This window comes from Thalia democratica, chromosome 4 (genome assembly GCF_965202585.1).
Source record: "Thalia democratica chromosome 4, ktThaDemo2.hap1.1, whole genome shotgun sequence".
NCBI lineage: Eukaryota > Metazoa > Chordata > Thaliacea > Salpida > Salpidae > Thalia > Thalia democratica.
The window spans coordinates 50,944,918-50,962,459 of NC_139168.1; the positions used below are offsets into that span (position 1 = coordinate 50,944,918).

At 24.5% G+C, this 17,542-nt stretch overlaps 1 protein-coding gene across 2 annotated transcripts in view; it reads left to right on the forward strand.

Annotated features, from left to right (window-relative positions):
- LOC145835243 (uncharacterized) overlaps positions 1 to 17,307 on the forward strand; it is a 33,647-nt gene extending 16,340 nt beyond the window's left edge. Inside the window, exons 5-14 of one of the 2 annotated variants that reach the window (XM_082942806.1) lie at positions 2,510 to 2,706; positions 6,300 to 6,440; positions 7,184 to 7,236; positions 8,154 to 8,406; positions 8,684 to 8,809; positions 9,395 to 12,099; positions 13,272 to 13,382; positions 13,734 to 13,813; positions 14,286 to 14,417; positions 16,421 to 17,307. In XM_082942806.1, coding sequence (XP_082798932.1) covers positions 2,510 to 2,706; positions 6,300 to 6,440; positions 7,184 to 7,236; positions 8,154 to 8,406; positions 8,684 to 8,809; positions 9,395 to 12,099; positions 13,272 to 13,382; positions 13,734 to 13,813; positions 14,286 to 14,379 — 3,760 coding nt within the window. In that variant the 3' untranslated portion in view covers positions 14,380 to 14,417; positions 16,421 to 17,307. The remainder of the gene's footprint in view (positions 1 to 2,509; positions 2,707 to 6,299; positions 6,441 to 7,183; positions 7,237 to 8,153; positions 8,407 to 8,683; positions 8,810 to 9,394; positions 12,100 to 13,271; positions 13,383 to 13,733; positions 13,814 to 14,285; positions 14,418 to 16,420) is intronic. The other variant, XM_082942808.1, reaches the window with a different exon arrangement.
- The last annotated feature ends 235 nt before the right edge of the window (positions 17,308 to 17,542 follow it).

Sequence of the window (17,542 nt, forward strand, 5' to 3'; positions counted from 1 at the left end):
ATCTCTTATTTATAAAATAATATTGTGTTTTATTTTCCATTCCCGTCCATTCCACTAACATTATTTTACAGTTTTAAATTGAAGAATTTATTATCTTAAAATAGACCATTTCTAGCACTCTGTTTTTCCAACTAGCTCTAAACCTATTGGTACTTAAACGTTTTTGTTAGCAATGACATAATGTATATTTTAGAAATGATGCTCATTTAATTATTTTTTATCATATGATCACTTATTTTATGGATCGACAAACTGCGGCCCGCAAAGCAAAAATCTACGGCCAACGATGAACTTTTAAACTTCTATAAAACAAAAAATATAAACATTGTAGATTACAAAAATGCTCTTACTTTAATTATTATTAATAAGTAGTAATTTATCGCTTGTTTCATCAAATTTTTGGTTTAAGATATCATTTTTTTGTAAATTATTACAATTTTTACACATAACTGCGGCTCTGGAAGGCTTTTTTCTACAGAGAGCGGCCCGCGAACAATTATTCTAGAAAAAAAAACTCCTTATACTTTTAAAAGGTTGCTGACCCCTGGCTTGTTTAATTGATAGTTTTGTTTAAAATAATAAATATCTAATTAAAGTTTAAACAATTTAAAGTATTATAATAGGGTAGAATTTGTAGAAATTGTTGAAGGTTTATTTTATTGATCTACTTAAAAGTTTTTTTTTTATGCATTAAGGTTTCTTAAATCTTAATTATTTTTTTATTTCAATTAAATTTTATTAATTATACAACCAGCAATATGCTTGTTTATTTATTGTACTTTTACTGCTTGAAATAATATACTTCATATAAACACAATGAATTATAATAAGGTTTTTATTCAATTCAATACATACAACAGAACACATAAACACATATTACTTACAAATTCTTTAATTTTAAAAGTTTTTGTCTGGTGTAATGAAATGTTTTTACATACATTATGTAGTATGCTCATAATGTTTTTCTAAACATTATTTTATTTCGTAAAAGATGAGGTATTTAAACATGAGTATTTTACACGGTTTCACACAAACACTAATTGAAGTTCACAAATGAAACATTCTCAATTGTTCACGCTTAACTTATGAATTGTGAGCACCATCATGCGTGAGATATAATTGGCTAAAAATTTAGCATACCAAAGCTGATTTGTAATTAGAATTTTTGCGATAAGCTTCACTGATACCATACTAAAATTAGAAATATTTTAGTCAAATATATTATTTGAAAAAGCATTGAGTTTTACTTTTGAAAATGTTTTTTTTTTTAATTTAAGTGAATACACTTTATTTAAACTTTATCTTAAATAATTTTTTTTTATACTGTGAAGTTATTTTGTTGATAAGTTGTGAGCAAGTTCTAAAAAAAGATTATTTTATAAAATTGTTTGCTATAATTCTTTTGTAATCATATCTAAATTAAAAAAATTCACCTGTAAAAACATTTATTGTGATCATTTAATTTTAAAACTAATAATAAAATAATTAATCCCTATCGTTTAGTTGAACAAAAATTATCTAATAAAATTTTCATGTTTGTATTTTTTACTTGAACTCATAGCTTATAGTTTTCTTTTAGAGTGATAGATTATCGTTTCAAAAAAAAAAATCTACAATTGAGGTGTTCTAATAGTACTGTTTTTTTATGGTGGAAATTGAATTTTTTTTTTATTACAAAACTAATTTATGAAACTAAAATTATAATTAAAAGTGTGTAGATAACTTTCTTATTTATTGATTTAATATTTTGAATATTTGATTCATTTCTACTTACTCGAGAATGATTAAAGTTAAATATTTTTAAATTATTTATGCAAATAACTTAACTATTGATTAAAATACAGTTTCTGAAATGTATCTTAACATAAAATAGCTAAGATGTTTGATATCATATAAAATGTAATTTTTCAAAAAGTTAATTTTTACTTCTGGTAGTTTCATTAAAGATTTTAAATACATAAAAACTAAGCTCTTTTCAACAAAGTTTTTTTATAAATTTCGTAAATATAAATTTGTTAATATATATATATAAAATTACAAAGTATATATATATTAAAATTATCATAGACATACATAATTCATCCACTTACTTATTTTAGTATTTTATTTTGAAGTTTTATAATTAATGTAATAAATTTGTATGAATGCGACTAAAAACCTTACAATTAAAAAGTGTATAGTAATGATTTTACTTTTTATTTTGTTTTTTATTACCTTTATGTATAAGCAAATTAACATGTTTACCTATTAAAGTTTCAGAATGAAATATTTAAATACTTTGTTTGTACACTATAAACTAAATAAAAAAAAACTTTTAATGTAATTTAGTATAAAATACAATATCCAGTCAGATATATAAATTATGATTTAGTGCTAATTAGGTTTATAAATTGCAAAATTAACTATTGCGAACTTTCACATTTATAAAAATATAAGTTATATGTATTTTAAAATAAAAACCTTTATAGTTAGTGTTGTTTAGTATTAATGAGTTTATTATATTTTTTAGTGTTGACTGTGTTGGAATATTAAAACTTAGGAATGCTGATGTTGAAGCAAGATTTGGCCTTCAACGTACAAAAAAGAAAAGCCAAAATGTTCGTCTTGTGTTCAGAATTTTTTTACACGATTTTACTTGCAAAGATGCAACAACTTTTTCTACAACTCCTAGAATATTGCAAGTTGTGTCGAATCGTATTAATTGCAGTTAGTTTTTAGTCAAAAATTATGATTATAGTATAATAACTAATATTATTTTTATATAGTCGTTTATTTAAACAAAGAATTGTATGAGTTTTGTTTGGTCAAATATTGATTTGATGTTTAAGTAAAATGTAATCATTCAGGTGGTTATATAGATAGCATTTTATGTTTGTTTAATTTTAAGGGTATATAATTTAGAATTAATTTATTGATTTATAGTTTTAGATGTATTATTTATATATACTGTTGTTTTAATTCAAAAAATATAAAATATGGTTTTTTGATTAAGTAGTTAATATAAAGTTATCATTGTTATATAGTTTGTTTTTTAATTTTTTCAATAGAGAATTATAATAAAAAGGGTTAAAAAAAAGCTTATAACATCTAAAAAGTAAACTTTTGTTTGATCAGACATGCATTTAGTAAGAATTGTTAAAATATTTTCTCAAAAAAAAAATCGGTTTTCTCTGCATTTTTGTGATGATATCAAACTAAATGTCTAAAGTGCGAAAAGCTATCAATTAAAATGTTTTAGTTTTAAACTTTTTTGTTCATTAGCATTTACAAAATGTGTGGTTTGTATAATTTCTATATTTTCAAAAATAAACTTAATTTACAAATCGTTAAAAATGCTTTCAAAGCAAGGATTAATGTTTTTGCGGTTAGTTTGTTTCAAATTTGTTGTAACTCTTATTTTTATATTGATAAACCATGACGTAAATAGTTTTTTATTATTATAAAGTAAAATTATTTAAAGTAAATATTTCCTTAACCAACTTTTTAAGCTTATTATTTTATAATAGTACTTAACCTTCTTTTTTTGTGGTTTTAAATTAATTTCAAATTTTTTAAAAGCTATGGTTTGAAATTTGACAAACCATCCTAAACTAGCTGAACTATCAACGATAAAGTTTTTTTTAATTAATTTGAAATTAATTTGTTGAGAGAAAACTTTTCTTTTGATTGTGGAAGCTAGTCGTTATACAAATTTTAAATATAAATGGCTTGGAAATACAAAGAACAGTGCGTTTTAAATGAACTTAACTTTCTATTATAAGTTAACTAAATTTTGTTAAAATTTTGAGAAACTTCAACTTTAACTAGATAAGTACTAATTTTGATAATAATAATATGATTTTTTTTGTTTAAAATAAGCCAATTAATATTAAACACCCTAAAGTTAACATAAACTTTAAATAATCAGTCTAAACTAATAAATTTTGAAAGTTTTCTTAAACTCTACAAAAAATACTTCCTATAAGTTTGAGGTCTCTAGGCAAAAAAAAAGTTGTTATTTGTGAATAAAATATTTTTTTAGAAAATTGAAAATAAAAATGTTGTGGTCCATACTTTTGTATGGAAGTTTTTAAAACAAATGACTATATCTCAAAGCAAGTGAAAGTTTTCATACCAATAAAAACTAACTTATTGTTCATATTTTAAGACTTCATTTAAGAGTCAATATTAATTTATGAGAAAATGTTGGACTGCCTATATAGCCATAAAAAAATTAAAGTATTTAAAAAAAGTTAGTCAACTTTTTAGTTCATAATAAACACCACATAAGCATCTAAATTTAACTTTTAAATATGCTTGAATTACATATTTGATTATTGAGAATAATGGTTGAGAAAATATGAACTATCTGTACTGATTTAAACTTTAGCAAAAAAAAATTGAAAGATTGTTTTATTTTTTTCTACGGTTAAACTATCTTTAGTTTGTATAGGTAACTTCAATTTCGGAACTTGTTTTAGCATTCTTATTTAGTATACAAAATATTACTCCTACTGGTGTAATTTGCAAATGATTGAATAAAAATCTGGCTAAATCTAAAACTCTCACTGCCTTTAAATATCTTTTCCACATAACTAAGATAGTATATCATATATAACAATTAAATATAGTAGTCTTGCTTATATCTGATAGAAATTAAATAAATTTTTAAGCACAAATAAAACTAACTTTTAAATTTTGATAAATACCTCGGTGTTTTTAAACTTTATTTCATTATTTAAAATATTTTTATAAAATTATTTTTTGCTGATATGTGTTTATTATTTTCAGTTTATGATTATAATCGCTTTCGTCTGTTGTTTTTTAAGGTTTGAAAAAAAATCCAAGTTGATAAAAAGACTGAAATTGGTCAAAGTTTTCATTGCTTTGTATCTTTTGTAAATGTTTTAAGGCGTTGTCACGCTTGATTTATTTTTCTTTTATTCCATTTATTTTTCTTGCTAGCTCAAGTTATCATTTAAAAATAACTTTATTTAATAAAAAAATCGGTTTTCAAATTAGAGTCAACATGAAATGTTTTAAACTATTCTTATACCATAAAAACATAGTAATTGGCTTTATTTTTCCCAGTGGTGGAACATTTTCTAATGATAATTGTTGTATGGTTGTATATAAAAAGTTTTATATTTGGTGATAAAAAGTTACGGCAAATGAGTTTCTAAGTAAATGATGAATCTTCTAAAAAATCGAACTGTTTGAACAACATTTACGGTAAGGTTTTTGACACTACGATCTTCAATACATGCCGCATTTCAGGTGCTTTAAATCAAATTAAGAAAGTTTCTTGGAAACTTAATTTTTAGGCTATTTTTATGCATTGTGCAGTAGATCAGCTACTATACTAGTATCTCAGTTGTCTAGCAGTAAAAAATCCAGAGTTAAAAGCCTTTAAAAGATTTAAAAAGTGTTTTAATAAAACCTTGCAAAAGTTTGATGTAGTTGTTTATCTTAATTTAGTCGTTACTTCTAAAGTTCTTCAAAATGTTAAAAATTTGCTTTTTCTGTGTGGTGATTATAAAGAGCTAGTTATTTTTAATAATAACTATTTTTTTTTTTGCAATAAATTTTTTACTACTAAATAAAGACGAGCTGTTAAAGTTTAAAAATGTTAACGTGAATACTGTAGGGGAGATAAATATTTAATAATGATTATTAAATTAAAAAATAACTTTTTTACAAGAACCTATTGAGCTGTCCAACTTTGATAGATAGTTTATATCTTGAAAAAGGTTATTATGACTTAACTTTAAAAAGCAACTAAAAGCTAAGATAAAATTCTACAAAAAACTAAGCTGTAAAAAACTAGTTTATACCCCCTTCTCTTGCCTCTTGAAGTTACTGATATTATAAAATTTCAAATGTCATTAGCTCTAAATTATTATCAGCTAGAAAGATTTTTTTGTGCTGATTTTATAGGATTTGTTACGCTGATTTTTTTACAAAGCATTATTATAAAACTTTAATTTTCGTAGGACACCGGATGCACCCAAGTGCATAGTTTTGAAAAGTTTTAGAACCATTGCTCTAATAAATACTTTTATTACTTTGCTTTTATATTAATTTTTAATAATTTATTTTTGATTAATTGCTTTTTAATACCATTTTTAAAGTTAAACTAATCTGAACTATCTTATATACTAATTATAAAACTATTCTGAAATCTAAATTTTTATAACTCAGTTTTAGTATAAAGTCGGTTGACCTAATATAAAATAAAAAGTATATCAAACTCTAAAAATGTTTAGTTTTTTTAGCAAAGTTAAAATATTTTCACTACTTAGCTTCAAAATATATTATAGCACAGCCTCCAGGCCACCCTGAAATCATCAAGAAAAGCTTGGAGCGAGGGTCAGTGAAAGGTGGTGACGAAATGTTTATTATAGGAAGAAATTTTAGAAAAGGAATTAAAGTTATTTTTCAGGATCCTGAAAATGCTGATGGTTTGTTTTTGTTGTAACAAAGTCTTTAATTTATAGGTATGTATTTCATTATTTAGTGTTAAGTTTAAAAACAGATCTTGTTCTCATATAAATTATATATTGAAAAAATAATGTGAATAATTGCAATTAGTTTTATATAAATAATATTTTAAATGAGTTTTATTAAGTTGGTTAGTTTTTCAAATTCGAATCGGTGTTTTTAAACGGGACACGTTCAAAATCCACCCAGTCAAATACGAGAACCGCTTACCGATCGTAGGTAAGGGTTAGTGATAACAGAAAAAAAATAGGGTGGATTTTGATAGTATATCTTTTAAACGTTCACGCTAAAGAGTATGCAAAGAAAGTTGTTGGTTGTGCACAGAAAGTTTATTACGTAATAAATACTTTTATGATTATGAAGTCTGTTTATTAAATTAACTAATAGTATAATAAAATAAATGAATAATTAATTAATAAATGTATAAACTAGTTTATATTATTATTTATAGTTATTTAACTGTAATTAGGTAGTTTAAGATAGTTTTGTAAATATATTGAGCTATTTTTTTATATTATATTTTCTTAAAATATATAAAATTTTTGAATTAAGTGTAATTTTGTTATACTTCATTTGTTTTGTGAAATATTCCGTTTAAAAGCTTTGCCCGATAAATTGTTTTTAATTTTTATAAATTTTATTTTAAGTTTAATGTTAGTAAAAATGGTAAATATTATTTTTCAATCAAACTGCTTTCCAATAGGATCAGCTCATTGGAGTGCAACTGGAATAGTCGATCGGAATACATTTAACCAAGTTTGTTTTGAATTATCTTGAACAGAGATTAATAAATATTTTAAATGCGTGTTTATTACAAGTTAAAATAATTACCACTTATTTAAACTAAAAACTTTAAACGTAAAAGAACCATAACTAAATTTGAATATAATTGAAAAAAGCGTAAATTTTTTTTTTCATTAGGTAAGTAATAAGTATAATTAAGAAAAAAAAGTAGGTACCTATTCTAATTTGAATTGAAAATTTACAGTATCCTTTTCCATAGTTTAGACCTAGTTTTGAATTTAATTGATTCAGTCTTGTTTTGTTTTCCAAATAATAATAGTGTTACATAATTTAGCTTATATTATAGCGTTTATTTATTTACATGAATATTTTATAAACTTTTATGCTTTTACAGCTTTAAACACTTAAATTTTATGTAAAGTTTCTTGTTTTTTTATTCATATGAAGAATATTTAAACATATAAATCTTTAATTGATAATAAATTGAAAGTATTATTTAAATCAATAAATACAATGATATACAAAGTTTAAAGTTTTTCAAATCAACCTCCAGTTACAGAAGATTTTTTATTTCCTAAAATAAATTATGTTTAATTAAATGTTCAATAATATTAATTATGGTTTATTTCATATTTTTTAATTCAATTAAAGTAGACTTTTTATTAGTTTGTTTAAGTTTTCTATATAATTCATAAAAAATAAATAAACGATGGTTTAAAAATCTACCAGTTTATTGCAACATTTTGTTCAAATTAATTTCGGACAGCCGTCCTTCATCAGTGAACTTTAAAACCTGGACCGATTTGCGAATTATTTATAAATCTATTTAATTCATAAAATTAAATACTTGTCTCTAATTTTATTTTATAATGTAAATATTGTCTTTAAAAAACATGACAAAACTATTTCAATTTCATAATTTTTTGCAGGCTCACTTAGTTGTTGAGATTCCTCCTTATCATAATCAAAACATTACTAAACCAGTAAATGTGCAAGTGTTTATAGAGTACATGAAGCGTAAGTGTGATCCCCATTCTTTTACCTATGACCCAATTATGACAAAACAAATTTCTGTGTCACCAACAGTACAAAATATTTCTTCTGCGAATGAAGTTTCTACTAATGTTACTGACACTTTAACTCAACAGCAAGAAGCTACCATAGCAGCGACTGGTGATAATTGTTAGTTTTTAAGTACCTTTGTTATAAAATTAAAAGAAAAAAATTATGTAGTTTCAGTTATGCTTTATCATACAAAGAAAACTCCTTGGTTCATTTTAAGTGTATAACCAACTTGAGTTTTTCAAAATTAGTCTCTTCAAAATTGAATGAATGTAAAATAACTTGAACTTTTTAACGTAATTTTTTACTAGCAGTATATAAAAAAGACGCTTTAAAATAAGTTTCTGAACTGTAACATCAATTATTATTTCTAAAGTACTTTAAATAATTACAACAGCTGAAGAATTAAAACGATTTATGTCAAGTTATGCTGATCGCAAAAAATTAATTAGTTTGTTTTCACAAATAATTATGTCACCCGACTTTGATAATAACCAGGATTCATCAATTAACAAAAAGCAAGGTTATCTTTTTTTTAAATAACTTTTAAATAACTTTTAAATAAATGCTAGTTAAAATGATTTTGATAGTAAATGGTGTTGTTGTATTTAATCTAGATAGTGTATATTTTAAATTTAAATTAAATGTAAGACCAGTAAATAGTTTGAATAAGTTTTGAATTTCAATTGTTTCTTTTATATTTCATAAATGATTTTCACTTAAAAAGTAACTGCTTGATGATTTTATTATGTTTTTAATAATTCAAGTAACTTTTTTAAATAAATTAAGAAATGCTTAAACAGATCTATTTGATAAAACAAGTTAAAAAAGTGTTTACTGTATTCGTTTATTAAGAAATATTATAGAAAATTTAAATTCAGTTAGTATTCATGAGGTTTTTCAAAAGTAGTTCATTATTCTATATTATGTTTTGTTTTTCTAATTCTTTATGTAAAATAAGTGATTCCATACTTATAAAATTTTCTTTTATTGGACTCCTAAAGTAGTTTGATAGACTAAAGTTTTTATAAACTTAAAATGTTGTTTACTACTTAAATGTGTACAATACTACTAAACTTAATATTTCACAAAAACTATAATGTATTAGACTCTGTTCCAGATATTTCGCAAAACCAAAAGAACACTTCAAAATCAGTGTCAGTTGCCGGCGACAACCAGTTTTTTCCTTCTATAGTCACAAACAAAGTGTTAGATTTTCAAAATGAACAGAAAAGTAAAGAAATTGTAAGAGTGCAAAGTAGTCAACAAAAATTGACCGAAGATATACCAGTGATGTTTACACAATCAGTTGTGAAGCCTTCTTCGCCAGTTACTGTTGAACGCCCAACACCCATGCAAGTTCAAACCAGCTCAAGTATACAATTTATCGAAGAGGGAATAGGTTCAACTTTTTACACGAAAAGAATGTTTTGTTCTGATACACCTAAAGACAATATTAGTTTAAATGATACAAATGTTTTTACTTCATCATCACCCAACAAAAAAAGCAATGTAACAAGCAACTTTTTAACGTCTGAATGTATATTCAGTAATCAATCAACGAACATTAAAAACTCAGATTTTTCTTTCTCCCCTGTAAAACAAAGTGTATCTACTGATAATAGCCACTTGCAGTCGTCAATGGTAGTTGACAATAATGTTAGTTTGCCCTCATGGAGCTCATCTCCAAGTAATAATATAACAATGCAGTCTTCAGCAAATAAACGAACTTTTGCTCAAATATCCAATCCAGATGTAGATGTTGTAAAAAATTTAGATGATCCATTTAATGATACCCCACCTGATGTGTTTGATGATACTAGCAGGCTATCATGGGCAAGCAAAGACACCAGCAATAAAAGTAGTGGCGGAAACATTTTTTTGAATTCAACGCCACTGTTGCAAACCCCTAAAAGTTCAGTTAATTTCCAAGAATCAACCAGCAGTGTCCTTTTGCCGGATCAAATTAATGAAAGCCACCTTTTTAAACGCCTACAACACCCTATTGTTATTAAAAACAACCCTCAAAATGTTTTTACTGAAAAAGTCCAACAAAAAACTGACTTTGAAATTCAAAATCAACTAAAGTTACAAGATTTAAAAAAACAGCAAGCGATGCAAATAGATTTTGAAAATCAACAAGAAATACAGCTTCAAAAAGACTTGCAAAGAAAACATTTTAAACAGCAAGAGATGCAGCTACAAAATGATGAGCTTAAAAATCAACAGGAGTTTTACCAACAGCAACAACAACAATTGCTGAAAAGACAACAAAACGAACAAATTGAGATAAAGGTAAGAGATGATAGACTAAAACTTGAACAACATCAAAGAGAACAAGCAGTAATTAAGCAACAAGAAATTGAAAGCCATAAACTACAAATGCAACAAGATTCGCTTAGAAAGCAAGAAGTTGAAAGAGATCAAGAAATGAGACATCAGCAAGAAGTTGAAAAGCAAAAGGAAATGCAACGTAAAAAAGAGCTTCTTCAGCAACAGCATGAAAGAGAAAAACGTGAGTTGGAGGAAATGCAACAGATACAATTAGAGCGACACCAGAAAGAAATGATGAATCAACATATAAAGCGACAAAGTCAGTTTCAAAGTTTTCAAAACCAACAAATACTGGATCAAAAGAAAACGTCTAAACTACCCGATTATAATGAGGCTTTGTGTAGCATGAGTAATCAAAGTTCTAACAACTTCTCTAAACAGCAACAAGTCAAAGTTACTCAAAAAAGTTCTGCCACAACTGCAAGTAGTTTTTCGGAGCATCAGCAAGTTGTCTTCGATAAACATACTGGTCAAAGTATTTTTGGAGGTCAAAAACAAATGCAGCACGAGCATACCCTGTTCAAAAATCAAGAAGTTGACACAAATAACTTGTTCAATCAACAAAGTAGTACACAAAGTGATGCTAATCAGATGTTAGTACAAAATAGTCAACTTCAAAATCATAAGATGGATACAGACGAAATTGTAAGGCAGCCAACCGATTTCCCTGCTATAAATGTTGACGATGTAGTGCATCAGCTATCTCACTTACCTCCGCAATCCCAACAAAAAGTTGTATGTTCTGCAGCATCTGAATTCACCACCTCATCTTCTCAAAATTCTTCGATGTTTGTTGAAAATTCTCAAAATAATTTGATAAAGTCACAATCAAATGTTAGCGTTGAGTCAATAATGAATAAAGCAAGCCCCATAATCAATAACGGTTTAGCTGAGAGCGGTTTATCGAGAGGTTTTGACAACAATTTCAATTTAGATGATAGTTGTATCCAAACGTCAAACACTTCAAATCAGCAGCCGCATAATAATATACATTTAAACATAAATTTGCAAGGTTCTATAAAGCCAGTTGTAAATAATGTAGTTTCTCCCTCAATAGAAAAGGCTATTAGTTCACAAACTAATTCTAATAGCTTAAATTCTTCGGCAATTGATTCATTAGTCTCCGATCCTAATATATACATCATTCCGCAGCAACAAAAAAAAGATGATACAAGTAATACATATGAAAATCTTACAAACACCATAAAAAGTGGAGACTGTTTTACCCATTCTTCACAGTCTAACAAGTGTTCTAGTAATATTTTTTTGTCGACGACTCCTAACACTAATAGCTTTTTGTCTTCAACCTCTGCTAGTATGTCCACTAATGATTTTATCAGTTCAGACGGTATTGAAATGATAGACAAGAAAAAAGATTCTAATATCAACAAGCAGTCAAATCCAAACACCATTTTTAATAAAAGCTTGTATGAAAATTCAGGCGATTCGATAGACTTCATTTCACCTCAACAAATTGTGGTAAGGTTTTATATTATTAATATTAAAAGAAAGTATAATAACTTGTAGTTTGACATTTAACTGAAATGCATAACTAGTTCAATTAAAGCGATGAATATTAAAAAAAAAGTTTCATTTTATAATTTTTTATTTAATTTCATGTTTTAAGGCATGTTATGTTATATACTTTATTAATCAAATAAAATATTTTTTTTAAAGAATTTCATTAACTTTCTTAATTTTTTTAAATAAAAATTAATTTTGATGTTTCCAATTTTTTTAAGACTCGTTAAAGTATACAAAAGTTTTTATCAGTAAGAGTTAAAAGTTTACTATGCGATAGATTTGTAAAAATGTGATATTTTCAAAGTAAATTAACTTAATGAAATAGTAGAACATACAAATTTCATTTTGTGGAGTTTTTTACTTTGCTGCCAATTTTTTTGTAGCTTAGACTAAATTCGAATTAATTGTAAGATATAAGAAATCAAATTGGGAGTTATAGTTTGCTATTCAAAGTGCAAATTAAAGTAGACAACAAAATAAACCAGATTAAAACTCTATCTTCTACAGTTTCCAAGCAATCTTATTTAAAACTTGATAGTTTATTTTAATTTTCTTCTTAAAATACGAAAAAACGCACGGCAAAAAATGTTGGAGATAAATTCTTAATATTCTTTTGAATGTTTTCTAAAGTTATTTAAATCTTGATTTAAACTTCAATTACTTAAAAAAAGTATTAATGATTAAATTCTTAGCATTCAAACCATTCTCTAATAAAAAACAAAAAAACCTAAACTTTTTGGTACACACTAAACGTTTTTTGTGCACTTAAATTTGTTTAAAATGCTAGTATGCATGATGATTTTTGCCTAATTTATCGATTTATATGTCAACAGAACTTATAGTGAAGTTTAAATCAAATTGTTATACAATATGTTTAAAACTTAAAAAACAAAATACAAAACTTGAAATTATAAGTTAAACTTAATAAACTAATTAAGTTTTTTGATTCTTTAGTTAAACTGTTTTAAACAATTGTGTTTATCTTTTTACATTATAATGTATGTTATTATGATTAAAAAAATCTAAATAAATATTTTTGAAATCTTTACCTGTATGTTTGTTTGTAGTTCTTAAAATATGGTTTAAACTTTTTTATCTGCACTTAATGTTTTCAATACACCGTTTAGGATACCGATCAATACTTAGTAAAATCAACGAATAACAATCAACAACGTATAACAATAACTTCAATAAATGATAGTAACAATATTAGTGTTTTTGAAAGCATTAACAACAGCGTTAGTTTTTGAAATATTGAGCTAGTAAATACAATTATATTTAATATTTATATCTAAAATTAACTTACGTTCAAAAATTTATGAATTTATAGCTTTTTGGTTTATTAGTTTATGCATCCTTACGTTTTTTTAGTTAAAATGCAATTCGATAAATACTTGAACAGTTTCATAAATAAAAAAAAAAATTAAAGTGTTTATATTCATAAATTTTAATTTAATGTTTCTTAACTAATTAGATAATTTGGTAAACGTTCCCTAATGTCAAACAGTCTTTTTCTATTATTGTCGTGTTTTTCATAGTAAGATGAGTATTTATTATGAATTTAATTTGTATTATTTATTTTAATGTAGAGCAAACCATCTAGTAGTGACGCAAATACAGTTAGTTTACAACCTACGGTCACAAGTTTTGATAGTAGTAATACACATAGGTAAGTAATCCGTTAATTTAATATAAGCTTATTTAAAAGTATGTACTACTATGGTAATTGAGTTCTAACTTAGATAGTTTGTATTTTTTATTTTCAAGTTTTTACTATACTTTTAAAAGATATTTAGTTAATTCTTTTATTCTTTAAAGTTGATTTATATATGAGCGTTTTATCTGTTAAGGAATTGATTTTTTTATTGAGATACTACTTTTATCAAACGATTAAAGTTGTAATAGTTGTTAAAAAAATGTTGTATGTCTTAAAAAGTAAAGCTATAACATATTAAAAATTTTTTGTTAAAAAAAAATTAAATGTTAGGCTTTTATTTACTTAATGTGTTTATATTTTAAACATCTTGACTTTTTATAATTAATTTTAAATTTTTATTATAGTAACGTTGAGATTGTATTATCTAAATACATCAAAATAAGTTACTGAAATTTTGTTTCAATTTTGAAATGCGTATTAACAGCTCACCAACTTTTCAAAATTCTAACCAAACAACCTCCCCTCAAATGATCACTTCTTCAACTGCTTCAATGTTAGACACCTCAAATGGTCATTGAAGTTTTATAAAAAGTACCAAAATGATTAGTTGCCCAATGTAAGTCAAACTTATTAATGTTTTTCGAAAGTTATTTAATTATTGTAGTTTACATACGGACTTTTAATTAGTATATTTTGAAATTTCAGTGATATCAAATTACATTTACAGTACTAAAGATTGACTCATTAAAAGTTTAACAAAACTATTTTATAAGTTTTTAAGAAATTAATAAAAAATAACTTATTAAAATAGAGGGTAGCGAAAAAATCTGGAATATTAGAAAAAAACTTTGAAGTTGACAATTCAGGCAAAAAACATGGAATTTTACATTATTCTTACATGAAAAGTATTGAAATTTCAAAAAATCTTTTATATATATTAAACAAAAGTTTATATCATTTAAAATTTTATTTATAAAAAACGTATTTAAAGTAGCTTTACAGTATCTTTCAATTTTACTATACTATTTAAGCAGGGGAAGGGTCAAATATGAACGAAGACACTATAGGTCATTTTTGCACGAAAGTAAAAATTACTTAAGAAAATATTACCGACCAAGAGTAAGGGTTAGGGGTAACAGTGATAATAAAAATAAAATTCAACCTATGCAAAAGTGTGTTCGTGCAAAAATGACTCTTTGTGCAAATTTGAAACCTACCCATTTAAGACCGTTTTTTACTTTAGATATATTTTTATACTAAAAATGAACCAAAGAACATGTTCTTTTTAAATAATCTGAAAATAAGTCAAAAAACCTAGAAAAATTTCAAAAAAAACCTTTGGCAACCATGTAATAAAGAAGAAAATACTTGCGAAAGTCATTAGAGTTAAAGTCTGAACTGCAAGTGTGGCAAGAGACCAGATAAAAGCTTTATACCAAATAGTTTCTAGATTAAAACTCTTAGCAGTTTATTCATATATTTTACTGTTTGTTTATTTAAAATTCACAAGACTAAAACTTAGCTTTAAAGTATAAGTTTCTATCCATATATTCAAAGTAGAATTATATTTACAAGTTCTTAAGTTGATACTAATTTTTATTTTAATTTTTTTAAACATTTTAGTTTTTTATAGCACTTAAACAGTTTTAGTTGCAAAATGACTTTTTTTTTAAAATTTAGTATTTTGTTTAAGAAGTTCAAAATAAATGATAAAAGCATGTATTTTAGATAACAGGTATATAATAAACATCTTTTTAATAGCTAATATTTTTTTCAGATTAGTTGATTTACTATAATTGATAAAAATAACAATTCATTGAAGAATAAATTGCAATGACCAGTTAAAAATATTTAAGTTGCTCTGTAATCGATTGATAAATGTTGAAAAATAACTTTGTTAATTTTTCTTTTCTTTAAAAGTAGTGTTTGTGAACATTTTTGTTTTGTTAATTTACTAACTAAGATCTCCTGGTACCCAAAATGACTTATAAAGGAATTTCCCTTACTTTGAAAAAATATCAGGCTAAGTCCGTCAAAATAAGTCTAAATAAGGCTAAAGTAAAAAAAAATTCGAGCACGAACTCTACCCGAGAACTATGTGTAAATGAGTGAGTTTATTTTTTGTTACCAAGGTTTTAATTATTAATTTTACAATAAATTAGTTCTTTATTTATAGATTTTATAAAGAAAAAAGCCAGGGATTTTTTTCAGCTATATTTGTGGCAACCCTGTATGTTTTTAGTGATTTAAATTCAAATTTTTAGCAATAAAACTACTTTTATACTAATACATTAAAAAAATATTTTTAAACAACACTGTATTTGTTCGCACCACCTAAAAAATACTTAAAATAAAAACGGACTGATTAAGTAGATTTTGTTTATTTTATTTCTTAAGATTTTCTACTGTTTCACATAAACATTAAATAATATATTTAAATGAAGATAAAATAAAACTTCTACTGATTTATTAAAAAAACTAACCCATTGAAGCAAATTATTATGGATATAAGTTTAATTATATGCAAGCAGGGTTAGCTTATAGTTGTTTTCTTATTAAGATTTTTACTATTTTTTTTGAACGTACTTCATATGTATAAAATTTGTAAATTGTAAACAGGCAATCATCGCGCAACTGTTACAAACCTTAAGTAAGTAAATTCGTTTACACTTGAACTGACCAATCATGTTTTAGCAGAATGTTGCGATCAAATTTTTTATTTTATTGTTTTGCGCTGTTAATTTTTTCAATTTTTCGACTTAAACCTTTAGTATTTGTATAAATTAAATAAATTATGTATCTATTAAATAAATATTTTTCTTGTTTTTAAATTAACAAAATTTTTATTCATCTTTTTTTTTGTGCTTTTACACATAGTTGTCATAGCTTTATTTCAAATTTATTAATGTTAAATTAATAATAGTTTTTTTAAGGGTAGCATTAAAATAATGATCTGTAATGATATTCTTTTATTAGGCTTGTTTATTTTTCACTAATTATGTAACATTTTGTTGCCAATAGTTGATAAATTTATAAAAAGCTTTAATTTTTAAAGTTTTATAGCAACAGTCTGATTGCTGCTTGTTTTCCGTCCTTTAAAGTTCAACGTTGTTTTATTTTGAGTGCTTATTACATGAGAAGTAAGGCAATCATTAAGTTTTTCATGATTATTTAGTACTAAAATAATGGTAGAATTTTTATAATTTTATAAAATATTAACATGAAGCTCAGAAAAAAAAACTTTTTAATTCTTTGTAACTTAAATTAAACCAATTACTTAATTTTCGATACAATTATAGTTTTTAAAAGTGTCTGTTACTTACCGCTGTTTTTAAGTTTTATTAATTTTGAAAAAATGTATTACACTTTAAAAATTTATGTCCACAATGCTTCTTTAAAACTTAACTCAATCCTAAACTTATGGATTTGATGATAAATTTTTTTAACAATTTTTCATAAAAATTTGTTAATAGTTTTGAATAAACGTCAAAAAAAATCTTGCCAACACTTAACAAGTTACGCCAAGCATTTTTAGCTTTTAAACTAAGCTTTTTTTATTGTAGAAAAAATTAAATCTAACACTTGAAAAATTTAGTTGTCTAATTTTATGAGTATAAATTAATTTGATTTAATTTTATAGAAAACAAGTTTTTCATTTGAATATATTTTGTTTTTATATGCATTTTAAATAAATAGTTACTGTTGTTCGTTTTTGTTTTAAAATAAATTAATATAATAACA